The 19,108-nt window shown below is 30.7% G+C and overlaps 2 protein-coding genes across 6 annotated transcripts in view; one reads left to right on the top strand and one right to left on the bottom strand.

Moving 5' to 3' along the window:
• The first annotated feature begins 3,004 nt into the window (after positions 1-3,004).
• LOC111620425 (replication protein A 70 kDa DNA-binding subunit-like) lies at positions 3,005-4,561 on the top strand. Its single transcript, XM_023362347.1, has 3 exons — positions 3,005-3,355; positions 4,054-4,140; positions 4,215-4,561. The coding sequence occupies exons 1-3, from the start codon at positions 3,311-3,313 to the stop codon at positions 4,320-4,322; spliced, it is 240 nt and encodes a 79-aa protein (XP_023218115.1). The 5' UTR covers positions 3,005-3,310; the 3' UTR covers positions 4,323-4,561.
• The window catches only part of LOC111620423 (density-regulated protein homolog), a 41,973-nt gene continuing 27,232 nt past the window's right edge, over positions 4,368-19,108 (bottom strand). For 4 of the 5 annotated variants that reach the window (XM_023362344.1, XM_023362342.1, XM_023362343.1 and 1 more), the window contains exons 2-7: positions 17,119-17,235; positions 17,017-17,036; positions 16,861-16,948; positions 16,600-16,773; positions 11,824-11,963; positions 4,368-4,485 (exon numbers count right to left, since the gene is read on the bottom strand). In XM_023362344.1, the coding sequence (XP_023218112.1) occupies positions 4,441-4,485; positions 11,824-11,963; positions 16,600-16,773; positions 16,861-16,948; positions 17,017-17,036; positions 17,119-17,230 (579 nt within the window). In that variant the 5' untranslated portion in view covers positions 17,231-17,235 and the 3' untranslated portion in view covers positions 4,368-4,440. The remainder of the gene's footprint in view (positions 4,486-11,823; positions 11,964-16,599; positions 16,774-16,860; positions 16,949-17,016; positions 17,037-17,118; positions 17,236-19,108) is intronic. The other variant, XM_023362346.1, reaches the window with a different exon arrangement.

Genomic DNA, 19,108 nt, shown 5'->3' with positions numbered 1-19,108 from the left:
AAGAAGCCAACCCTTCCTAATCGTGCACTTTGCCTTGCTCATGGTTTAGTCAGGTTTACTTTAGGTTATAGTTTCTGTCAAAATGAAAAATGACCATTAGAAAGCAGAAAACCATGGTGCATGCCAAATATATAAGCACCCACTTAAAACCAAACTTTTGTCTTTGTCTAAAGATTGTCTCTGCAGAAGTTTAAAATCTTGTATTTTCTGGCACGAGGTTTGCTCAATCTTTAATTTTACATATTGTTACAAAGATACAAGCTTTTAAACAAGTGTCCTACAACATTTTATTTAATAATAACAGTAGAAATCAAATTTATCATCATTCAACATTTATTATTTTCGGTTTATCTACTGTAGTCAAGAACAAGTGATGTTATCGTTTAAGCTAAAGAAGAATAGTAGAAAGACTGTTGGGAAGGAAAAGTTTGCTTAACAACTTACTTCAGAAAGTATTGGATTCTATACAATTTTCCGTTGCTAAAACATGAGTTTCTACTGTTAGTATTAAATAAAATCTATTTCTTTCTTTTGTCCGCTGCACTTACATAAATACAAATGCTAAAAATAATGCCATGCAAAAAAATCATTCTTAACACTGAACTATAAGTGTACAATACGTATGCCTTAGTGCCATGTGATTGTATAAAAGTGCCATGGAGATCAGTATTTCACAAGGATATAAGCAAGGAGAACTTATGCACAAATTCCTACAGCATGTGCAGAGCAGCAAACCTTGGGAAGCTCCTTGTTATGTTAGCCTATATACATGTATGGTACATGTGTAGATAACAATGCCTTATCATGTCACGCACGGTCACACGATGTGGTGTATGGGGGCATGCTGGGTCGCTATTTCACACCTGAGTGCATTTACAAAAAAGAATTCCACGTGGGAAGTGAGAAAAGTGAGTTTGCCTCAGAAAAGGCTAAAAAAGAGGAGAGCTATGAAAAAAAGCGAGTCACTTTTAGCCATGAATTTATCTTATGTATGCCAGAGAAATGATGTTTTTGTTTAGAGGGTAATATAACAATTAGCTGTTAATTACTGGTACAGCCCAATGCAAATGTCAAAGTTTTACTACCCTGACCCTGCTAGGTTATTTTTCAATCTCCAATTACAAACAAACCCAATCTCACTCTAAAAGATTTGAGATAATTAACATGTAAAATATTCATGGATTTACAAAAGTGCATCATTAGAAAGAAGACAAAATAAAGAAATTGGAATATCTTTAGATATTATGAGACATGACTTAAATGCGTTCATTTTTTTCATGTACACACTATATAACTTCACATAGACATGACAACATGCAGGTGAATCTACTATCCATTATACTGTACTTTTGTAATGTTTATTCTCGTGACTATTCATATATCAAATACCATCTTAATCATAACAGAATGAATAGTTTAAACTATGTTGGTATAGATCAGTGTTTCTCAATTTCTAACAAATTGTCGCCCCTTCAGTAAAACCGTTAGGTAGTATTGCCTTCTTCACTACAAAATTCCGATGCTGAGGGCCAAGACTGATGCCAAATTANCAAAGAAGTTATAATCAATCTTTGGCAGTTGACAATGAAAAATGAATGCTTTTCTTCTACAAGAAAATCCTTTTCCAAAAATTCTTGAAAATGAAAGTTGCTAGAACTGAAGTCTTCTGAACATTAATAGAATTTAATTCATTTTTTTGAAATATTGTGTTATTTTTTCAAAATTCTGAAAAAATGGAATTTATTTCAGAATAATGATTTTGTTGTATTTATACATTATTATACATTAAATTTTTATTGTTGTCTGTCTTAAGTTGTATTAGGTTCTTTGGAAAGTAAGTTCGTTTTTCTTTTACCACTAGATGGATTAGTCGTATTTTTCCCGCCATTTTCATTCTAAACCTTATTATCATTATATATTTTGNTACATTATATATTTATACATTAAATTTTTATTGTTGTCTGTCTTAAGTTGTATTAGGTTCTTTGGAAAGTAAGTTCGTTTTTCTTTTACCACTAGATGGATTAGTCGTATTTTTCCCGCCATTTTCATTCTAAACCTTATTATCATTATATATTTTGAAGCTAGCATTTTAAGGCTTATTTGTAAAAAATTTTGTTTATTTTTTGTGTCCCATCAAATATGGAAGATCGAAAGCAGTGTTTTCGGCATATTTTGCTCTTTTATTACCGAAAAGGTAAGAATGTTTTTCAAGCGAGAAAAAATTGTGTGACATTTATGGAGAAGATGTATTGACAGAACGACAGTGCCAAAACTGGTTTACAAAATTTTGTTCTGGCAATTTCAATATTGAAGATGCACCACGTTCTGGATGGCCAGTTGAAGCCAATGAAAACAAAATAAAGGTACTGATTGAAGCAAACTGCCAAATAACAAATTTAATCCCTTAGTGATTTCATGTGTTGTCAAATTGAACTGTTTGTGATTACTTGAAACAAATTGGTTTCGTTTCAAAGCTTGATATATGGATTCCACATGTTAGAGAGAGATGCTCTCTTTGGTGGGATTTTAAGGAAAATTTTTTTGGAGCTTTTACTAGACAATTTAACAATCAATTCAAAAGTGTACTGCCATTGAGTAAACGAACTGAGTAATATCATCAAACAAAAAAGGCAGGCAGAATTGATCAATAAAACAAGTGTTATGTTTTACCACGATAATGTCAAATTTTACACAAGTTTATAACAGTTTCTGAGGAGTTACCAACTTAGATGGGACATGCTATCATACCAACCATATTCACCAGATCGAGCACACTCGGATTATAACTTGTTCTGGTCTATACAAATTTTTTTAAACTAAGACATTTACTTGAAATGACAGTGTCAAAAATCACTTGGATCAGTTTTTTGTAAGCAACAATTAAAACTTTTATGAATGTAAAATCATGCTACTAGCAGAAACGATGACAACAGATATTTGACCAAAATAGTCTATATATAATTCAATAAAATATTTATTATAAAAATATTGTTTTCTTTCCACGGAAAAAAACAAACTTACTTTCTGAACAACCCAATAATTTACTTAATACTAGTAATTATGAATAGTGAAAAACCTAATTAATTTAGACTAATTTCTTTTCTTGTGTGTCAAGGAATTTAAATTAGACTGTGCTGAAGATTGAGACGTTCATAAACATTAATTGCAATTATGATATTTATAATGATGATTACGAGTAAAAGTGAAACAGTTACTACTTATTTAATCATCTACTTATTTGCAGGTTAGTCTTGCTGATTTTTCAGAAAATCAATGGGTAACTTGTTTCCAAGATGTAGCAGAAAAGATGCTTGGAATTACATCTGAAGAATTGGGCACTTTAAAAGAAACAGTAAGTGTATATTTTCTGATAAGATTTGAACTGCTTTTGTAATAACTTTGTGTCAGATTAATTACGACCTGTATTAATTACAAGATTTGATTTAAATATAATAGACACAAAAATAGATGATTATTCAAATTATTTCAATTGTAATAAATAGATGGAAATTATGTCAAGAATTTGTAACCTGGAGATAACCTAAACTATTGATATGTTTTCAATCTAATTTTGTTCTGTTCAGTTCTCAGTTGATTTTTGTTGAACTGGCTTATTCTTTCGGGAACAAAAAAAATAATTCATGTTACAGTAAGAAAATTTTGGAAATAATTAGTATGGTTCAAACATGTTTATCATTAGTACAGAAAATTTATATTTGTTACATTAATTATGAAATTAAATATTTTAGAAATATCTATTATATAAAAGATTCCTCTCAGTGGTTGATCCAGAAAATTTGCTTTGTCTAAGGAATTGACATGCCATAAAATAGTCATTTCTCTCCAGTTAAAGCTCAAACCATTATCTCTGTTTAATCATTATTATGACCTTATTTTAATAGTTCAGGAATTTTTTTGGGAAAATAATAATTTAATACTGCTGATATTGAGCATGTAAGGGCAAAAGAATTTATGAAGGCTGAACATTAAATTTTTAAACAGAAGTTAGAAGTTAATAACAAAATTTTAGATAAATGTTATTTGTTGCAGGATGAAGAAAAATTTAAGGAAGTGCTAATAGATGCAAATTTTAAGTCATTCATTTTTCGTCTGCGTACAAAATTGGAAACTTTTAACGTAAGTATGTTTAAACAATCTGAATCCATATATTTATAGCTTTCAAAATTTCTAAATTGTGTAAATGATTATAGGAAGAAACAAGATTAAAAACAACAGTGATGCAAGCAACACCTGTTAACTGTCAAGAATATGCCTCTAAATTGCTTTCAGATATTAAGCAAATGGAACTTGTTTTGTAAAAAATTTTATAGAAATGTTTATTTGCAAATAAGAATATCAAAGCATTTTTTTCATGTCTGTTTAATAATTTGTTTTCAAATCATCTGCCAGAAATCTGTACAAATAAAGTCATCTACATTATCGTGATTGATCGCCCAAGTCATCTACAGCATCTTCGTCAATCTGAAAAAAAATATTTAAGTTAATTAACAATTACTGTATAAACTATGTATATTACAAATAAAAATTCTAAACATGATTCTTTCAATGTTTTGGAAAGCCTGAATTTCTTAAAATTTTATATATTACTGATCTAACAGTGAAAATGTAAATTTAAACAAGATTTTAAATATATGATATTGGATTAAAAACAATCAGCTTGCTGAATAATTCATAAACTGCAAAATATATAAATCATTTTCTTAGGAGGCAGTAAAAATTTCTGATTTATGAATAAAACTATTGGCAAATTAGTTTGAGTCAAATTTACCAGCATGTCAGTGAGAGTAAAAAATAATGTCCTTCAATTTACAGGGCTTAAAGCAATCATCACAGTGAAAATTCACACTAAGACTAACACTAAGAGGCATTATTAAAAAAAAACACATGCACATTGCATATATTAATTTTTTCAGTCCACTTAATAATCAAATATGAAAATAGCCTGAGTTTATACTCCAGAAAACTGACCAGTAAGACTGCATTAAGACAGAACAGACTCACATTAAGTTTTCATGTGCCCTGTACGGAGTTCCCACCATTTTACAACAAATGTTACTCTTCCATTTCCTAACTACCAGAATGTGTCTCCATATAACATGCCAAATTTCAAATGCCATTTATTTCAAGGTACATTTTTTGATTTCTTGTTTAAAAAAGACTTTTTGTTTAAAAAATTTTTTAATTACGTCATGCTGTAGTTTCTACACTTCTCTTCATCACACTGAATTTTCTTTGCACCTTCTAATAGCTCTTAGGCAAGACGTATTTCTTCAACATTGCTTTTCTCAACAGTGTTTCGTAGTGTATTAGTGGCTTAAAAAATTCTAGACCTCATTTTCCTTTGCATTTCTTCTTTTTTTCCCTTCAGCTCAACTTCAAGAGTATCAATTTTCTTGCTCTCCTGTTCAAGTGCTTTTATTTTATCCTCTTCTTTTCTCTCCCTTTCTCCTCGTTTTTTTTCTTTACTTCTTTCAGTTTACTTGACTTGTACAAAAAGGCCTTGTATATAGCATTTGCATTGTGGGCTAACCCAAGTAACTTCTTTGTCATTGGCACCAAAAAGGCATCATTATTGTATACATGGAGTCCATCTTTTACTATCAACAATAAATTCATCATTCTGACATCATTCAGTGGCACTGCTCTGTCTTCTGTCAGAATCCATCTAGAAATGGAGAACTCTCAACATCTGCATTTGCCATGACTGAGAGCCACCAACCTTTTGACTACTTTAGTGACAGTTGGGTATTTTGGCATCCCAGCAGAATTCTTCTGGTCAATTAAGTGCTTAAAATCCTGTTATTTTAAAGCAAATAACTTCTAAAGAATTCTAATTTTGTGAAGCCCTGGAAATATCTTCCCTTTTTGGGGAGGGGCTATGTAAAAATTTGTTATAATTTGCTTTCCTGACGATTTAACATAAGTGTCGAATCGGCGACACCCGACTTTGACGTCGACGCTCATCAAAAGTAGACGGAAAAACCAAATTTTAGATATAAAAGAAGAAAATTTAAAATATTAAAAGTTAAGACGTAATTTAGAAAGCAAAACGAAACTAGAGATAAAAAAAAATGTCTAGATGAGCGAAGGTGTCATAGTCAACAATTAAACGCGATCAGATTCGAAAAGATGGTGTCGGATAAACCATCTCCAGCCGACCTTTTCCACGAACTTAACGAAGCTCCATTTACACCTGGAGACAGGTGTATGAGCAATTGGAAAACGGTGATGTAAGAACTATCCAATTGACAAGAAGCCGATCGCAAAAACCCTATAAAAACGCAAAAATCAAGGACAACGAAACTTCCACTAAGACTTTTCCACCTAGACTACCTGTTGTGTTCGTTTGTCGACAGCTGTCGTGTTTCCTTTCATCTTTTGTGTGCTGTCACTTCAGATCTCGAACTTCTCACTCGACGCAGTCACGGGGCCCCTCCAGCGTAGGACCAGATCGACACCGAAAACAACCCAAGGTTCTGNAACTTCCGAACAGAAACCAAACGAATATTTTTTTATTCCAACCCTTGTAATTGTCTTGTGGTGATTTGTCATAACTGAGTATTATAAATATGAGTATTCCAGCCACCAAAGTACAGACGAAAATCACCAGCCACACCTTTATATGAAAGGTTTTTCTGTGTTTGAAATAACATTTAAAATTTTGTATCAATTAAATATTTAAGCGTTACTTACCCAAAAAGAGAAAGGAGAAATTAGTGATTTCCAGGAAAGTTCTGAATTCTTGTTTTTAATGACGAAATGTAAAGGTAAAAATATGTTAATTGGAGTAAACTCTACAACATCACTTATATTAGCAGTAATAATCTGTTGCTGATCAACTATGTCGGCGTCCTGTTAAAACGTAATATTGATAGTTTACGAAGTGATAGTAATTATGTTTCTGCTAATGCATTCGTAAAGAACAAATAAAAATAATTTAGGTTTGAGGAGAAAATGTTTATTTTAACATTGCCATAATGCGAGGCTGCAAATTTTATCATATTTTTTTATTTATTTAATGTAAAATATACACTTTCTACCTTGAAATTAGTAGAGTTGCTGCTGTACAATTTCCTTTAGCAATCTAGTCGTGCCCCATATTTATTGACCTCTTTTCAGAGAAAATTTTTGAACTGAAATAATGTGACTTCCGAGAAATACTACAGTTTTCTCTTACATTATAAGACACATTAGGGGGACAATTACCGAACATCGTAGTTAGTTACAGCTTCGCAATGAAACAACTGCTTCTTTTGGCACCGTGCAGTGTTCTTGGGTATTGTCATTTTTCAAAAAAAAACATAAAATTTCTTTCGTGGGCATCTCACTAATCGCTGAAACATATGTTCGAGTGAACAAATTGTATTGAAACAGCCTTTAAAGATATACACTACCTACTAATCGAGTTAAAATGCACAGAGAAGAAACAGGAGATGATTTCATACTTATGTTTTCTTTGTAATATTTAAAACTCTTAATTCAAAATCTGATTTTATCGTTGTAATGCTCTTTTCGACAAACTTAAAAGTATCTTAGAATAAATAAAACTTTGAAACTCTCCGTTGTAACTCGAGCCTTTTATTTTTCTGACAAAACAATTCTTTTATGTATTCGCGAGAATGTCGGGAAGGAACTCGTTAAGTTTTGCGTTTGTTTTTCTTTTCGAAAGGTGAGAGTATAATAGCAAAGGTGGAGAGTGAGCAGAAGATGCCTAATGTTGCTGGGCAGTACGGCGTGAACAGGTCTACAGTAGGCCGCAGTTTACTCTTATTTAAGAAAAATACTGTATAATCAAGAAGACTCGAGCGGCTAAAAGAGTAACAAAAATCACATCTGAGAAATAAAGAACATCGAAGAGTTCGTAATGGAACCCGAAACGGAAACCTGACGACAGAAGAACAACAAGAACTCTTGAATGAATAATACCAAGAAACTCAGCGAGATATGTTTTCTTCTGAAAAACAGGATTAATGCCGATATCTGTTATTAAAGATCCTTTGAAAAAGTGGGAGGATGTCAGAACAACGGTCTTAGAATGGCATCCAAAGCAGGTTGAGGCTTGATGATTTCTATAATTTCAATGCTATTAACTACTTACGAAAAATCCCGAATAAGAGAGTAAAGCAATCGAAATTAAGACAGATTCTTTAACCATTTCAAGCAAAAAAAAAAAAAAAACATGACTGATAAAAATGCAACACGGTGTATATCGGTATTTTTATTATTATATATAAATAAACATAGTAAGAAAGTATATATATATTTTTTAAATTTTTGTGGTCTCCAGAATGAATTAATCAAATTCCATAAAAATCTATGGTAAATTGATAATCGGTTAAGGAACAATTCAGCTAGCTTGTTTAGTTTAGTTATGGCAATGCAACACTTGGACGATCTGCCTAGGGGGGATGCCTTTTGGGAGACCTTTTTAAGGGAAACTTGTCCCTATTTAGGCATTACAGACATGGAGAAAACCCGGAAAACTCCATGTGGCCAATCCACGACCGAACTCCCAGTGTTCAGGGTACAAAGACTGCTCGGCCACTGGTGGGCCTCCAGAATTCGGGTAGCAAACACTATCTTGGAATGGATTACGTTTGTTAACTGATCACCCACTTTACTTTCCTCTGTATTTACTTGTTAAAAATATGGCATCAAGTACATCACAGATGACACTAAGTTCAACTGCATGCTTAATTTACATTATTTTTAAAACATTATCACATATTGCAAAAGAAAAAAAAAATGTTTTTTAAGTAATTTAATTTAAACAGTAATTTAAAGTAACTGAAGGAATTATTATATAAATTTTGAAAACTTTTTATAACATTTTAAAACACAATTTTACCTTTTTTGTTATAATTATTAATAATCAATGTAAATTATCAATTTAAAATATCAAATTTAGTATTTTTAAAAAAATAATATAATCATATATTTTACTTAAACAATTTTAAGTTTCATTTATGAAAGTTGTTATTGTTGATGATGCATATTTATGTCAATTAATTTTGCTTTAATATCTTCCAGCTCTGTCCAGATCTTGAAAGAGCTGGAAGCTCTACGCCATTCAATATCCCGCAAATGTTTACGATCGGATTTGCTTCAACTTGCTGTACAGCCATAGTCGAGAATGCAATGTCGCAGGCACAAAGCGAGGCTAGTTTTCTAGGCGAGTTTCCACCGAAATTTTTTTAAATCATACTTTCAGCATGTCATAACTTACAATATAATCACCTTTTGATTTGATGTACTTCACTTATTTAGTGACCTAGTTGGAGCTCACAAAGTTAAAAGTACACAAGTTAGCTTACATTTCATTCTCCAAATTTAATAATTTTCAACTTTCAATTAAAAAAAAAAAAAACCATACTAAATATACATTCGTTTTTTGAAACCGTGTTTTCGTATTTATTTACTATTGAACACAAGACTGTGTTATTATTAAAACACTTGGCGTTTATCCACTTTATTCAGTTGAGCTGCCCTAACAAGATTTTGAGGTGATGCGAGATCTCATTGTTATGTCACCCCATAGAGACTAAATTGTACATAGAGATTACACATACATTTTTCACATTATCATGCATTATCAACATACTACGCTGTGCTGAAGACATTTGTAATGGAGCGTGCACAGTTACTTGTTGACTTTTTATTTTTAAGTGTCAGAATTTTTTGTCGAGATATTCGGACTTAAGTAGCTAATATTGAAAGATTAATCACGGGCCACATAAATTCATTAGATGGGCCGTATGTTGGCCATGCCTGGACTAATGACTAGTATAATGTTATTTGTTTAATTATTGTACAATGTAACATAAAATATCTAATTATTCTTAATATAATGTTTTACTATATCGCCCAGAAAATTGTTTTTCGCCCCCAAAATATAAATTGTTACTAATTGCCCCTCAACATGTAAAAAGGCCCACATGGGGGCGATATCGCCCCCATTGAGAAATGCTGGTGTAGATATTTCTATTTAAAGTTTTGATTGTACTGAACTCCAAAGTTTCTTATACTATCAATCGAACTTATTTTTTGAAGCAAAAAATTCAAAAGAAATTCTATATTATAAAATTTTATCAAAGGTTCAAGAAGCATACAATACAGATGTTATAGGTTTAATTAACTTAATTAATTTTTTGATTAAATTAATTTAATCTAAATGAAAAACATGTTCACAGGATTTATAATTGCTTAGACTAGAGTTACATTAATTTTGTATTTATGGGATACAAGTACAGTATATACAATGATGATGATGGCACATCATTGCATGTAGTAGAATCTGCTTAATGAGAAATTGCTCTGGGACTCTATACTGATTTAGTCAACATAATAGCAGAAATTTGGGTTTTGTTAAATTATTATTATAACATTTAAATATCGATATCATGCAATCACAAATCACATGTTAAAACTGACAGTGTGAAAAGCTTTACCTATTTACCTGAAAAAAATTAATTTTAGAAGTTGTATATCAATTGTAGAATTCAAATGACCATATACAAAAGTTGTATATGGTCAAACAGAGTTTGGTTAATAATGTTAATTATGATAAATTCACTTAGGATTGTATTACTGTATTACAAATACACAACATTAACAAAACATCCGAGACTAGAAATTCTCCCATCAAGCAAGTCATGTGGTCACTTACATCACTGCAACGTAAGTCTGATCACCAATCCAAAATCGATAAACATTTATTCTATTGATAATATAACCACAAAAATAAGTAGCCTATACTTTCCATCAGAACATAAAATGAATATAATCATAATTTCATCTGGATTGGGCAAAAATTGCAGGAGTTATAAGGTATACACACACACACACACACACACACACACGAGACGACTTTTTTTACATTACTGATACGTAATATAAAAAAATTGCACACACTAAAAAAATTGAGTCAAATTTTTTTCTTTGGTAAAAATAAACTTAGTGTTTCCACAAGATTTTTACCTGTATTAATGTTTTTTACATTTTGCTTCAAAGTGCCAAACTTGTCTTTACCAAACAAAAATACCTAAGAAAAAATTGTTATAATTTTTTACATCTCAGACGGTGTTTTTTTGTTTAGATATTGAATGATTTTTGGTTAATGATTGTGTTATTACATCAAGACCTTAAGACAAGCAATGACATGCAATTTGGTAGGTGCTCGACGATAGCCACTGACTGAATGCTTTCAATACGTCATTTAGTAAAATTGTTATAGAAAGTTTCAATTGGGATAAATTAGAGGTTTTGTTTTTCTGGATAAAATTCTGAAAAATCATTCATTTTGATTCAATCTTATCCTTACAAAACACAAAATTAAGGGATAAAAGTAAAATAGCTAAGTAAAAACTCCATAAACTTTGACCTATCGACCCAGAAGTTTTGCCAGTACCTTGCTGATAATGAGAGAGGCTCAAGTTGTGAGCTTTTGGCAACCCCTTTATAGAAAAACTAACATTTTTCATATTAAGAAAACAAGTATTTTTCAAACTAGATATTCAGACTTACTGTAGATGTTTGAGACAAAGAAATTGACCCCCAAAAATTGGCAAGTCTGATTCTTGTACATATATAGTCAGTCAGTGACTTTTTCACTTGGCACAGTGTCACTGCCATAACTCTTCACAAGCAGAGTATTTAAAATTGATATTGTTTCAGTATTATATTAAGAGCCTTGTGTCTACAATATATTGAACAGTCTTGTATTAAATTGAAGATAAACTTTCAATTATATATAAGCTGTCTTGAAAGTATACTACACAATAAAAGTAATATAATTATTACCTCTGGCCATTGCTCAGTTATTATATCAAGAAGGTCATCTTTAACATCTCCTTGAATTACAATTTCATCATCACCAGTAACAGATGATCCACAGGAAAACTTGTGAGAGAAAAATTTGCTAGCATCTTTCAAATCAACATCTAAAATGAAAAAGTTATGAAATTAAATTTCTAGTAATTGAATAATATATATATTTTGGACATTCAAGTGAAAGTAGGACTTAGATATTATTGCTCTGCAAGTTGTTCAAAGGATGTTATTTGTACTAAGAATCTAAACATGCATACAAATTAAATCTTGCAATATATTAAAATCAATTATACTCATTATTTTGTGCAAATATACACACAAAGAGCAATTACTTATTGTGATGATGTCACAATACCATGCTGCAATTTTTAATCATATTTTTAATTTATTTTATTTAAAATATATGCTCTTTCCACCTCAAATTATTAGTAGTGGCTTGCCCCTGTATAGATCATACTTTTCCATTAACAATAGAATCTTGCCATCTAACACCTTTTAGGGAAAAATTTTTGAATTGAAATATCAACAACATGACTTTGGGTTTGTATCGGAAGTTTGTATATAGTTAATTGGGGTGTCCTGTCCCTAAGGTTTCCATATCTGATCTCGTCTTTTATCTATCTAACTCTGTTCTCTAGATTAAGGAAAGACAGATGACAGTGGAAATTTATAGCTCTAGTTTTTAAAATTGCAGCCCAATGAATAATCAAAAAGTTTCTAAATGTGGACAACAAAGCTGGTAGAAATTCATGCTTTCAAAGTAGAACTAGCCACTGTAGTTAATGTAATGAAGTAAGTAATACATCTTTAACCTGGCTGTGGTATACACGTCAGATATATTTACCTAACAAGATCACTTAATCAGAAGCTTACTGAACATAAAACTTTTAGATCCTGTCTTTTTGATATTGTTCTTATCTTCATTTGCTCAATTTCTCAGAACTGTCTATCACCCTCCCCACATAGAAAATATGAATAGTTACCAATATACAGGTAACCCCCGTATAACACGGCACTTCTATAGCACGGATTCACTCTAACACGGTTCGAGAATTGGTACCATCCCCCGTATAACACGGTACTTTTATAGCACGGATTCACTCTGACACGGTTCGAGAAATGGGTAAAACCCTCGTACAACATGAAATGTAATAAAATTTTACATACTTAAGTACTAATAGTTCACGAAAATTATTATTTTCGTGAACTATTAGTACTTCAGTGTGTAAATTTTCTTTTCTCGTCTCCATACACATGGTCCTTCGCGAAAATTGTTTCAATTTTGCCAGATCTCGACGCTTCTGCTTCTGGTGTTGCCAGATGTTTTTCCCTTATTCCATAAGTGCTTAGCACCATATAAGGAAATTTATAAAGATCTTTTAACTAGAAGCAAGCAATCTAAAATTACATACACTTTTTGCAAAAGGTAAAGCATGAATCTGAAAATAATGCAGAAAAATGCTCAGAGGATAACGATAACTTGCCAAAAATAAAACGCTCTCGATTAATAGTGCTTTTAGTGATGACGAAGAAAACATTGTTTAATTTATATTAATATGTATCACTTAAGAAAATTTTAATAAAGATATTTATCTTAATTATGAAAATATAGTAGCATGTTTTTTTAATTTTTGGAACCTAACCCTCCTTTTCATACTAGTTCTTTGATTCACATAACACGGCAATTTTTTGGAACGTAACTACCGTGTTATACGGGGGTTACCTGTATGTTTAAACAACAGAGTCAAGGATTCCTTTCCCCTGCCTGGCAATATCACTAAGTTTAGTGGTGGTTTTATTTGTCAATAGTTCATATTGCTATGAAAAGTATAATAGCATTACATAACTTATGGATGATACCCATTTGCCTATCTAATGATGAAGCTATTGCTGAAGCTAATGATGAAGCTATCTAATGATGAAGCTATTTTATAAAAATAAACTGCAATCTTTTACCTGTATATCAACTTACTAGCAAAGAGTGCTAAGTGTTGCCCAGGAACTCAGGAGGAAGTTGAATTGTCCTTGTTAGAAGATAGATATTGTATGTTTCTCTCAGGGTGGCAAAGAATAACTATGCAAAATTTGGTGCAAATCAGTCAAAGAATTTGGCAATTTGTGAGGAATGAAATTGAGAAGGAACGAGGTCTGAGTTTTAAAGTAGCATATATTTTTGCAAGATTGTAGAGATAACTGTTCAAAATTTGTCCAGATTGCTCAAAAGGTTTGGTAGTTTGGTGGTATGGGATGAAATCAGAAAGGAGTTAAGGGTCCAAGTTTTATGGTAGTTCATGTTTTCCATAGGGTACCAGAGAAACGTTTGCAGCATCTATGTTTGCATCCTGGTTTAGAATAGTTGTATTTTGCAACATGCAATTACTGTGACTCTATTAGGCATTTTATCCTCAATAAGGTTCATTCAGACATGTGGACTAATCTCAATAATGATATGGTAGGATTAATACTAAAACAACAAATGCAAAAAAATATTACTACATAATAATATTACTTTTGTAAGTAGACATAATATAGGCCTACTTACAAAAGTCTAGTTTCATATAGAGGAAGTAAATACACTCTTTATAATTTCTGATAACATAAGATTATCATCATCTGAAATAAATGACCAAGACAATATAAACAAAGCATATATACAACTACCCAGACTGCACAAATCAAAACCAAAACCAAAAAAATAAGATAATAGGAATAATAAGTTTACAAAGGCCCACTAGATAGTGAAAGAAATTGACCTTGAATGGAGCAGACACATGATGCAAGAGAAATGCCACAGTAAAAACATCATTTTCATGCATTTTCCTTTCTTAATATGAAAATAATATAAGTCTATGTCCATCTGAAAGGAATAAGCTTTCTGATAGAGAAAGAATTTTAAAAATCAGTTCTGTAGGTTCTGAGATTACTTCTAGCAAACAAACATTGTTGCTCTATATATTAGTATAGATATAAGTTTAGATTACAATTTTGTAAATGCTACAATATTGAATAGTTGTTTAACTTATGTGCTTTATGAACAATATTCGTTTTATCTGATAACTTACAATACAAGATGTTCATGAATTTCTAGATTGATTATTGCATTTCTGGAATATGATTTTGTACATTTGATGCCAAAATAATAGTATTTTCCATTGAAGGCTGAATTCCTTGCGAATGTGTAAATAGTATTTTCAGTAAAGTCAACTTTTCTGGACTTAATAATTATATATATGAAACATTCATTTTTACCGTATTTTACAGACTATAAGACATTATGGACTATAAGACGCACCTTAATTTTTAAGCAATTTTTTTTTAAAAAAATAATATTTTTACCATTTTTACCACCTAAATTCAATCCTTTTATATGCATTGAAGCAAACGCTGATCCATCAATCAACACTTAGTAGCGCTATTGAACAATGGTCACATGATGATCACAATGATTGTACAATGGTCACATGATGATCACTGGCTAATCCACGGTCGTAGATTCAGAACCATCAGTCATCTCGAGTTTCTATGATGACAACCATTGCTTGTTTGAAAAGAGAAAAAGCATAGGAATCATACATCCAGACGATTCTATCCCAACACCCCGCAACTCATGTTCGTCGCATTGGTGCACTGCTGCTGCCAGTTGAATTCAATGTTGCCAGATAGAGATAGGTTTCCCCGCGGCATCAAATATATGGCCCTTTTTAAGATGTGGGAATTTTAAAATCAAACACTGGACATTTTTATATTATTAATTTCGAGTATAAGACGCACCTGAATTTTGGAGGCAATTTTTCAAAGAAAAAAGTGCGTCTTATAGTCTGTAAAATATGGTATATATAAGAACAAGCAATTATTTACTGTGACATTGGTCACAATGTCAAACAAGCAATTTTTAATTTATTTAATTTAAAATATATAATCTCCACCTCAAATTAGTAGTGTCTTGCCCCTGTACATCATACTTTTTCCATTAGCAATAGAGTCATGTTGGAAAGGTTGTTGTGCCAGTCATCCATTTAACTCATTTCAGAGGAAAATTTTTGAATTGAAATAACATGGCTTCTAGTGCAAACTGGAAGTTCCCATATAGTTAATTGGGCCTCCTATCCTAAGCTTTCAGTATCTAGTCCCTACTTTCATTTAACTAACTCTATTCTCAAGATTAAGGAAGGACAGACAGTCAGATAGGCAAGCAGTCAGACAGCAGTGGGAATTTATAGGACTACAATTTTTTGAAATGGCAAACAAATAGTAAAAGCACATTTAATAACTTTCTTTTGAGAAAATTTCTTTGAACAAAACACAATGCATATTTTGGAATTGAAAGATACCATTCTTACCCATATGGATTTTATTTCACAGATCAATAGTCATAGCTAATTAAATCAACAATCAATTATGACTATTGACCTACTACAGAAACATTATGAAAGAGGTTCTCAACATATTTTGCATGCATTATAGTGCTGTTCATTCAGTCAAAGAGAAAAAAAATGTGCTTTGCTCCAGACACATCTTTTCATGCGGTATATGGCATTGTTATAAAGTTTTACACAAAGTGATTTTGTTCTAATAATTTTTTCATTTGTTTAATTCATCAAAAGAGTCAGCCAAGGAGGATGGAGATCTTTTTGCTGCAGGTAAAATCATTTGTAAAACAATGATGCAATTGAATTTCTTTATTGAGAAAAGTCCCAGATTGACTTGAATATCCATCAAGCATAAAAGAAACTTTAAAAAACTTACCAAATGTCTTAAGGCCCGTGACTACAGTTACAAATTTCTTTTTACCACGGGATGATCGAAACATGCAAACTTTCTTTTCCTTTTCTACTTTCTTTTTTGTTTTTACTACTCCCTTTCCACCCCTTTTTTGTCTTTTCTTTTCCTCTTCACCAGAACCAGTTGTTGGTTGGCCTTCTAATCACAAATTAATCATATCTTAAAATACTTGTGTTTAATTAAAGAACAAAAAAAAAATATATATATATATTATATTATATTCACCAAGTTTAAGTCTCCTTTCAAATTCATCTGGAAGATTTTTTTGAAGCCATAATTTACATTTTTCATATCCAGGATAATATTCACAATACTGAAAATAATTTAATAATTTAATAATTGAATTGAATTTAAAAAGGAATTAAAAAGAGAAAAGTTTACCTCTAATGGCATAGTGCATTCTGAAATACAAGAACAATTTGTTATAAAATTAAAGTTAATATTAAAATGGATTTGTTTAATACAGTTTATCTATAAACTCACCTCCACAATATAGTACTTGAATTGGATAATTAACACCTGGTTGAGGGCCTATTGGCAATCCTGAGTTGGGTATTTCACTGTCTGTTGGAGTGACATCATCATTATCAGACATAACAGCTGAAAAGAAAAGGATTTTATGAGAGTCTTGAAATTTATTATTAACAAATATATTTCATTGCTAATCAGTATGATGTTCTTAACTTATATAATTTATATAATAAAAGATTAAAGAAAATTGTTTACATTTCTAACAGATATTATATACAAGCATTCTATATTTTCCATTTCTTTTGAAGATATTCACATATTTTCAAATGGATTTTAATATTAATTTATAAAAATAGTTTTGCAAGTGATTTCAAAGACACAATGCATATAAATCTGTTACTATTGAAAAAAACCAATTAAAATTTGATACCAATACTAATCAAAAAAACCTGTTTATTAAAATAAAAAAGTTATTTCAATTTATATATTGAAATTTAATACTAATTAATTGAGTTTTTTACTCTATTTCACTAAATAAAAATAACAGAAAATTACAACTTTTAATAAATTATTGCCTTGCAATTTCCTTTAAAAGCACAAACAATAATTCTAATAATAAAATGAATTTTATAATATTAAAAACAAAAAAAAATGAAATTTATCCAAAAGTATCATAAAAGAGCATTAACTATTGTAACTTATTATTTTGAATTCTTCTATGTATTTCTGAAGATGACTGGGAATTTAATTAAAGTTAAAAGGTTATTAAGAATTGAAAAATTTATCAATATTGCTTATTTACAGAGATAAAATATAAAAAGAGGCATAGAAAGTCAACACTAATCAATTTTACAAACAATATTTTTGAAATATAATATACATAATAACATGTCTAAACCAACAATTCTTCAGAATGGCATGATTTTCTATGTTAAAAATTATTCTATAAGCCAAAACCTGTCCAATGTGAAAATGGAAGAGTATGAAGAACATAACCTGAAATAGTGGAAAATTAAGATTCTACTTATAGTCAAACATGTAAACTCACTTCCAAGAATAACAGCCACTACAGAACAAACTGTATTCTGAGAATAATTTTGAACCCTTTCAGAAATGAAGGTCACACGACAAGGGATATACAACACAAGATCTTTGTTGGAATTGATCAGCAGCAGCATCAAATACTTTTAAGAACTGAGAACTTCATTTAAATTTGTTTGATTCTTGAATGTTTTTGAGTACATGCAATGAATGCAATTCATGAAGACAATGAGAATAAGATAACACAGTGTTGCCAATTTGCATTGTACAGATTATGATAATTAGTGACTGACTAGTTCCAAATATTCAAAACTAAGTTGATTAACATATTCATAATTACAGAGATTGAGGTAAACAACTATGATATTAAAATTCTTTCTGAAGCCAGATTACAAGACAGCTTGGTCTCTATCACTATAATGTGATTAGAATTTTTGAATGAGAGCAAAACACTAGTTTTTGGTATTCTTTCAATTCAATTCTTTATTGTATGTATCTTATTCTTTCAATTCAATTCTTTATTGTATGTATCTTAGTTTGTTACAAGGGGTTAAAATATTACATAAAAAATGAAGTTAATACAGTTTATCAAATTAATACGATAGCTTAGTATCTCTCAATAAAATAATAATAATCATATTTTACATATTATGTAAATCTGAAATTAGTAAAACTTAACAAATTAATTAAATAGCTTAGTACAGGATAACACAAAATAAAATACAGTAGATTCCCCTATAAGACGGGTTCCTATAATTACGATTCCTATACGACAGCGAAAAAATTGTGGCGGTATCCGTAAACAACGGTAAAAAACTCCTATAATTACGTAAAACGTCATCGGGCAGCTGAACTACTTTCCGCCATCCAGCGCCACACTACGGACAGTTTAGGCGGGTAAATTGAGTTTAGTATCGTCTGTACATATAATTATATATAAATTAGGGGATCTTTCGTATGA

Source organism: Centruroides sculpturatus, unplaced genomic scaffold, assembly GCF_000671375.1.
Source record: "Centruroides sculpturatus isolate CEXI.00-Female unplaced genomic scaffold, Cexi_2.0 scaffold143, whole genome shotgun sequence".
NCBI lineage: Eukaryota > Metazoa > Arthropoda > Arachnida > Scorpiones > Buthidae > Centruroides > Centruroides sculpturatus.
Note: the sequence above shows the minus strand (reverse complement) of the source record. Positions and strands in the feature narration are given on the sequence as shown.